General features: G+C 35.1%; 1 protein-coding gene across 1 annotated transcript; it reads left to right on the plus strand.

Moving 5' to 3' along the window:
- The first annotated feature begins 2,500 nt into the window (after positions 1 to 2,500).
- On the plus strand, positions 2,501 to 6,696 carry LOC113766988 (purple acid phosphatase 23). Its single transcript, XM_027311149.1, has 8 exons — positions 2,501 to 2,945; positions 3,045 to 3,236; positions 4,108 to 4,444; positions 4,648 to 4,865; positions 4,962 to 5,152; positions 5,373 to 5,654; positions 5,767 to 5,889; positions 6,528 to 6,696. Exons 1-8 carry the CDS (start codon positions 2,681 to 2,683, stop codon positions 6,654 to 6,656), a joined length of 1,737 nt encoding a protein of 578 aa, XP_027166950.1. The 5' UTR covers positions 2,501 to 2,680; the 3' UTR covers positions 6,657 to 6,696.
- Positions 6,697 to 7,531: the final 835 nt, after the last annotated feature.

A 7,531-nucleotide genomic window follows, 5' to 3' on the forward strand; every position in this document is an offset into this window, starting at 1 on the left:
GTGAATTCAAATTTTTGTCCTTGCAAAAAAATTTGAAAATACTATATATATATATATATATATATATGTATATAACTTTAGATATGTTAAAACTCACCCCTTCTAACTAAATTTTCTGATTTTGTCTGTGCTCTGCTTTATATATATTGGGCATCAAGGGGAAGTGAAAGTATGACACAAGCAATTACCTTGACAAATAATGGTGATTGGTGAAAACATGCTGAATCTTGGTTGTCACAGATGTAAAGTTGAATTTTTGCATTTTTGGATTCTAAATTTTGGGTTTTCATTTTTTTTTTTTTTTTACATTGGCAACACTTCTCAAGCGCATGTGACCCAATGAAAGAGGAAAATCATTCAATTTTGTTAAGAAAGTAAGAAACGTACAATTTTTTTAAAAATATTTAGAGAATAGGACATGTCAAGCGATTAAAAAAAGATTAATCTTTTGTACACTGACAGTATACACTTTTACCATTAGATACATGATACATAATCCGAATTTGAATTTGAAACTCAAATTTTGCTTATGTATCGTATATCTAATCGTGATAGCGTATACACCGTCGGTGTATATAAGATTCACTCACAAAATTTTTTTTTTCAATCCAATATCATTGTTTAAGATATTAGGAAACCACTAATATCATGTTGAAATCTATTATATCTGGGAATTTTTCCAATTAGGAGTCCCGCTGTTTCAACAAGTCCAGGCCCCAGAAAATTTCCATGTCGAAAAGTAGTATTTATAGGCAATTTGAAGTTTGAAGTTGATTTGAACACTCCATTAAGTCAGGCTTCAAGCTACTAAGGTAGGCCTCTAATTTCTTTGTAGCAATTTTATCAATTTCGCCATGATTATCTATCTTGCTTATAATTTGATTGAGATTTGTATCTATGAAATCGATTTGATAAAGAACAATCACAAAATCCAACATGAAGGGTTACTTTAGGCAAAAGAAGAAGACAAGCATCACAAAATATAAGTCAAAATCCTCACAAGCTTCGAAGAAGAAATCAACCAAATCTGCTGCTGTTCCTCAAGGTTGAAGACCTCTTAACACCCCTTAATCTTGTAGTTCCTAATGTCTTAATCAATCCTTTTTTTTTGGGAATGATGGATAATTGCTTAACCCACAAGTGGCCTGGCTCTTATATTCAGATGATTATGATGCAAATGAGCAATTATTAAGGCAATTTGACATGAATATGGCATATGGACCATGCACTGGACTTAGCAGACTTGAGCGCTGGCAAAGAGCTGAAGTCTGGGGATTGAAACCCCCTAAAGAAATTGAACATCTGTTGAAATCGGGGGAGGCTAGCCCGAATTTCCTGTGGAATGCCCGCCTTTAACTCTGGGCTTGTTCTCAATTCATTTTTTCAACCAAACTGCTCATAGAACAAGGCATCTGCTCCATATAGTTATGATCTGATTGCTTGTCAATTCCACCATTGTTTATGTTTGATGGGGGCTTATATAGATTTTATTTGACAATCATATCTTTTCTTTTATTTATTCCAGTCATGTTTAAATGTTAGGTTTGTTAATTTTAGTCATTAGCCTTGCCTAATCATGTTTTCTTGAATTTTACTTTTTCCATATCATAGTTGCAACAGCCTTTTATGTTTCTTGTTTCTTCGATCTTTTTGGGTATTGGTTGAACGTTTCAGTCAAAAGCCAACAAAGGAACTTAACTACTTACGAAATAACATAAGAAAAACTTTGTAGTTTACATCGCCATGGACATAAAAAGAAAAAGGGTTCAAGAATTTTGAAGTCACATCATAGTGGAATGACAAACTAGTTTGAAAATTAAACAACATTTTTTTTTTTGGGAAAAAACAATTAAACAACATTTAACATCATAATCCAGTATGTGTACACATTGCTAAAAAAAAAAAAATCATTGGTATAAAAAAACATACAGCATTTTTAGGTTGCGTTTGGATTGAGAGATTTGATGAAGGATTTGAAATTCTGTCAAATTCTTCTCTTTGTTTAGACAAATTATTGTAGTGTTTAAAAAGTATTTTAATAATTAATAAATTACAAATCCAAAATTGCTCTTAAGAAATCCAAACAACTAGAGCAATTTGATTAGATTTTAAATCCTTTATCAAATTTCTCAATTCAAATGAAGCCTTACAGTATTCCTATGTTTTACTTAATTTGTTGTTTGATTGACTGCATGAAAACTCACACACTTCTAGTTTTCCCAATGCTCGTGTTTCATCTTAACCAAAACCTTGTCTCACTTTCCACAATTTCTTTTTTGGACATGAACCAAAAGCAACAAAATAGTAGTACAGTGTTCTTTGAAAGCAGAATCAAATATTATAACCAAATATTGTTTACCAGTTTTTATTCTGTCATTTATTTTCTAGTATAAAAAGTCAACCTATTACATCATATTCACAGAATTATTGGTAGCTTCTTAGTGACAGCAACAGAATATTCCAGTTTCCACCTACAGCTGCGATGATTTTGCTTCTGAACCATACCTTTCCCCATACTTATCGAGTCCTAACTTTCCAGTGTGATAGAAGCACCAATTGTACCAAAAGAAAAGGAAATTTGATCAAACACTGGGCTAAACCTTTAGCCATGTTTGTACAATCTTGACTCCATTTTCACCAAGAAAAGAATAAGGGAAACACTTATGAGTAACAGAACCTCATGGGGAAGATCAAGATTAGTGCAGGTTTTCGCATTATTCTATTTGTACTAGGATTCATTTTGGTGGCTGCTCAAAAAATTCCGACAACTTTAGATGGTCCTTTTCAGCCTGTGACTCAAAGGTTTGATTCATCACTACGTTTAGGCAGTGATGACTTGCCTATGGATCATCCAAGGCTCAAAAGGAACGTTACAGGAATGTTTCCAGAACAGATTGCTCTTGCATTATCTACTCCAACTTCAATGTGGATTTCTTGGATAACTGGTAAGTTATGCACTGTGCTGTAAATTTAACTAGTAACTTGATTTTTTCCCGTGTGAAATGTGTGTCTGAATAGGCCGATTTTCTTGTGATGGATTTTAGGGGATGCACAGATTGGATTAAATGTAACTGCACTTGATCCATCAACGGTGGCCAGTGAGGTGTGGTATGGGAAGGAAAGTGGAAAATATACAATGAACAAAACTGGGGTCTCACTGGTTTATAATCAGTTGTATCCGTACGAGGGTCTGTGGAATTATACCTCCGGCATTATACATCATGTGAGAATTGAGGGTAACAATAATGCTCCAACTTTCCTTTTTCTTTAATACTATATCTATATTTTGAGACACCTGTGGGATGATGCAAGCTGCCAGCTATCTGATCCATCTATTATGGTCAAATAGAAGCGGTAAAGAATTAAATCTTTTAACATTAGAAACAGGTTATCTGATATTGATATCTTCAACTTAAAGTCTGGTTTCACGGATCAGATGATAGGGCTCTTGTCAAAATGTTAGGTATCAAGATTTGGCTTCCATGGACTTGTGAAATCTTGTATTACTTTTTCACTAATGTACATCAGGCCATCTTACTTTTTCATATATCCCCAGTTAATCCTGCATTGAAGAAAAATTAGTGGTCATGGGTTATACCTCCTTTCCTCCTCATGTTATACATCAAACTGTCCATGGAAAAGTTAGTCCTCTGGCTAACAGATATCTCAATCTCTAGCTATGTTCAACAGAGGGAAGTAACTTGCTTTTAGTAACTTCTGTATTTTCTTCATGAAGTAAGGCCTATAAATTCTGCAAAACAATCTTTTATAAGATATATAGATGCCATATATTTAGTTCTTGTTTTTCAATTACAGACCAGTTTAACAAAACAGAACAATCAAGTTCAAATTCAATATGGTCATACAGGCTTCTGATGATCTTGATGCCTGTACTGTTGCACATTGTATCACAAGGTTTGGAGCACTCAGGTTTTGGTCTTTCATGAACATTGTCCTTAGGGATATGATATTGAAAATCCTAAAACATCAGAATGATTTTTGAGGTGCATCATTTCTCTTTCTATCATCTTGAGGTAGTATTCTTATCAAGAGGAAAGTCATAGATCTTTTCAGTTTGAAGTTAAAGGAGCCCTGGCTTTCCTGCAGGTCTTGAACCTGAGACAAAGTATTACTACAAGTGTGGTGATAGTTCTTTAGCAGCTGTGAGTGAGGAGTTTGTGTTTGAGACCTTACCATTGCCCAGCCCAAACAAGTATCCTCCTCGAATTGCTGTTGTTGGAGATTTAGGCCTCACAAGCAATTCATCAACAACCATCGATCATCTCACAAGCAATGATCCATCAATAATTTTGATGGTTGGTGACTTAACTTATGCAAACCAGTATCTTACAACAGGGGGTAAAGGAGCTTCATGCTTTTCTTGTCAGTTTCCAGATGCACCTATAAGAGAGACGTACCAGCCTCGCTGGGATGGCTGGGGAAGGTAAAATAGTCCTATTATGTAACAGATTACTCATTGCAATCTTTCATGCTTTCTTCTTCTTCTTCTTCTTCTTTTTTTTAAAAAATAAATATGTTTATTAGGATGAATGGGGTGGACGACTTATCCAAATATCAGGTTTTTAGAGCTATCATAACTTAGCTTTTCCTATTCCTTTGTCTCATTGAGGTGATTTAGATGGCCAGGTTTATGGAGCCCCTCATTTCTAGAGTCCCCATGATGGTTGTAGAAGGGAACCATGAGATTGAGCCTCAAGCAGCTGGAGTAACATTCAAGTCGTATCTATCAAGATTCTCTGTTCCTTCGAACGAATCAGGCTCTAACAGTAATTTTTACTATTCCTTTGATGCTGGAGGGGCACATTTTATCATGTTAGGAGCTTATACTGACTACAATCAGACTGGTAAATAGTTCATGAGCTTCTTGTAATATACTTCATTCTAGTTTATACTCACTTTTCAGTAACCAAAGCCTTGCTGATATTCTGAAAATGTTATAGGCATTCAGTATGCTTGGCTCAAGGATGACCTGCACAAGATAGATCGCAGTGTGACCCCTTGGGTTGTTGCTGCATGGCATCCTCCTTGGTATAATAGCTACTCATCTCACTATCAGGAATTTGAGTGTATGAGGCTGCAAATGGAAGAACTTCTATACCAATATGGCATTGACATCGTCTTTTCTGGTCATGTAAGCTGAAGTATGCTGAACTTTGAGCATATATTCCATTTCTCTTGCTGCTCTTATTGTTTGATTTTTAAACCCTGGGTAGAAATTCCTGCATATGGTGTTAATAGAAGAAAGATGCATGTGTCCTTGGTCAACAATTTGTTCTAATGTGATGATTAAAAAGTTCATAATGATGAAGTTGCATTTGGACATTTTGATTAGACATAGTTTTCTATGGCAGGTGCATGCGTATGAGCGGATGAATCGAGTTTACAATCACACATTGGATCCTTGTGGCCCAGTCTACATAACAGTCGGAGATGGTGGTAATATTGAGAAGGTTGATGTTGATCATGCAGATGAACCTGGGAAATGTCCTTCACCTGGAGACAATGTGCCAGAATTTGGAGGTGTATGTCATTTGAATTTCTCCTCTGGACCTGCAAAAGGCCAGTTTTGCTGGGACAGACAGCCCGAGTGGAGTGCATACAGGGAGAGCAGCTTTGGACATGGAATTCTTGAGGTAAATCTGATTCTGAGCCACCTCCATATCAACTACTCAGCAGTCTGCACTGCATCACTGATTAATTCCTTCATGATTACTTAGAAACTTCTTTGTGTCACTGCCTCCTCAGGTTGTAAATTCGACACATGCATTGTGGACTTGGCACAGGAATCAAGAAATTTATGGGTTAAAAAGCCCTGGTGATCAAATCTACATTGTTCGACAACCTCAGCTGTGTTCTTCTTCTTCTAAGGTAAGTTTCTCCTGTCTTTTCTCTTTAGCCTGCTAGAAAATTGCCCGATACTAGTTAGACAACTTTTTCAAATCCATCACAACTCCAGAATATTCGGCATCATAGTGAAAGCATTTTGCTTTAATGGATCGCCATTTTCACATCAGCAATTATTAATGGATCATCATAATGAAAGCATTACGCATGGCATTCTCCATTCTGATTTCTGAGTGTTTTATATAAGCGGCATTCTTGAGACTACAAAAGCACTGGAAATGGACATCAATCTTGAAATACATTCCTTCTTTGTGTAGCTCTTTTCTGGATATTATTTTCCTATTCACTAGAGACTAGAGAGACACTTTAAGGTGTCCTGAATCTCTTATCGGTAGAATTTGATCATGCAACATGAGGAGAAGTATGTAATATGTAGTGTTTTGTTAATTTTTCCATCTTTTCTGCAACAATTTAGCAAGATATACATATAACACACACACACACATATATATACACACACGTTTGTATATAACTGAATTTTACTTCTCTCCGAGTAGATTTTGATTGGAAAATCCCTTTTACTTGCTTATTCTCTCTCCACTTCCCTCCTTACAAATTATGATTGCAGCACTAAATTATGATTTGTGTTCATCGTATTGCAGCATTCTCAAATAACCCCATTACCATCTCCAAAAGATGCTGCAACTCAAGTGCAAGCCTCTTTGTTCCCTGGATTCATGTTTTCTTTGTTTTCCTTGATTTGTTTTTCCCTTCAATGGTTGTTGACTTGAGAAATTGGTGAACGATCAAGTCCATTATCCAGTCAATCTCTATCGTTTCGGAAAAAATAAAATAAAATAAAATAAAAGTGCACCATCCAATCGCTTTTTGTAGGTGGATTCTTTGCAATGTACATATCATCACGATTGAAATGTAAAAATCGAAACAATTGAAATGGTACTAAAGGGATATTATGTTTTCAAAATCTAAACTCTAAATAAACACAAGTGATTTGGGATAAGGTAACGTTTTTATAGAGATTAATGGTAACTGAATTATGATTTGAGTTCAGTATATCCTAAGACATCTTTCCAATTCATTTTGCTATGGGCAAATCTTCTGCTCATTCTACATGGGGGACAAGAAGGGCTCGCTCGATTGAGTTATAGAACACAATTAGATATTGCAGTTGAAGAGGTCCTTGATCTGGATTGATTATGCTACCATAAGAAAGGACGTGATTTTAGAAGAGCATCGCTAAATACTTTAACAAAGATAATAATATATCAATTTGTAGCTTTTGCCCAAAAATCTTGATAAACATGAAGTGTAAACATGTTTTACAAATTCAAAATTATCTTTACTATCAAATGGAAAGACTACTTATGTAACTAGGCACCTAAGCAATTATATGATCAACCACTTAATAAGTATTTTGACAAAAAATTTTATGAATTGGAGTGCTTCTTAACAAGTTATCGCAGCTCCAAACATGAGTTTGCTAAAATTGATAGACAAATAACAATTTAAGTACTTGTAAATCACAATAATAAAAAATGATAAATGAATGTATTAGCATTTTTTTAATCACTTGATCAACCAATTGTTTAGCAAAATACTCTGATTTCAAACTTCTTGAACACTCTCAGACATTCTTGATCGAAAA

The sequence above is a fragment of the Coffea eugenioides genome, chromosome 3 (genome assembly GCF_003713205.1).
Source record: "Coffea eugenioides isolate CCC68of chromosome 3, Ceug_1.0, whole genome shotgun sequence".
In the NCBI taxonomy this organism is placed as follows: Eukaryota; Viridiplantae; Streptophyta; class Magnoliopsida; order Gentianales; family Rubiaceae; genus Coffea; species Coffea eugenioides.

What these genes read in the sequence shown, in the direction of transcription:
- LOC113766988 (XM_027311149.1), top strand. Translation starts at nt 2,681, where the DNA reads ATGGGGAAGATCAAGATTAGTGCAGGTTTTCGCATTATTCTATTTGTA. An exon ending in CGCTGGGATGGCTGGGGAAG is followed by an intron (nt 4,445 to 4,647) that starts GTAAAATAGTCC and finishes TTAGATGGCCAG; the next exon opens with GTTTATGGAGCCCCTCATTT. An exon ending in TTGGACATGGAATTCTTGAG is followed by an intron (nt 5,655 to 5,766) that starts GTAAATCTGATT and finishes CTGCCTCCTCAG; the next exon opens with GTTGTAAATTCGACACATGC.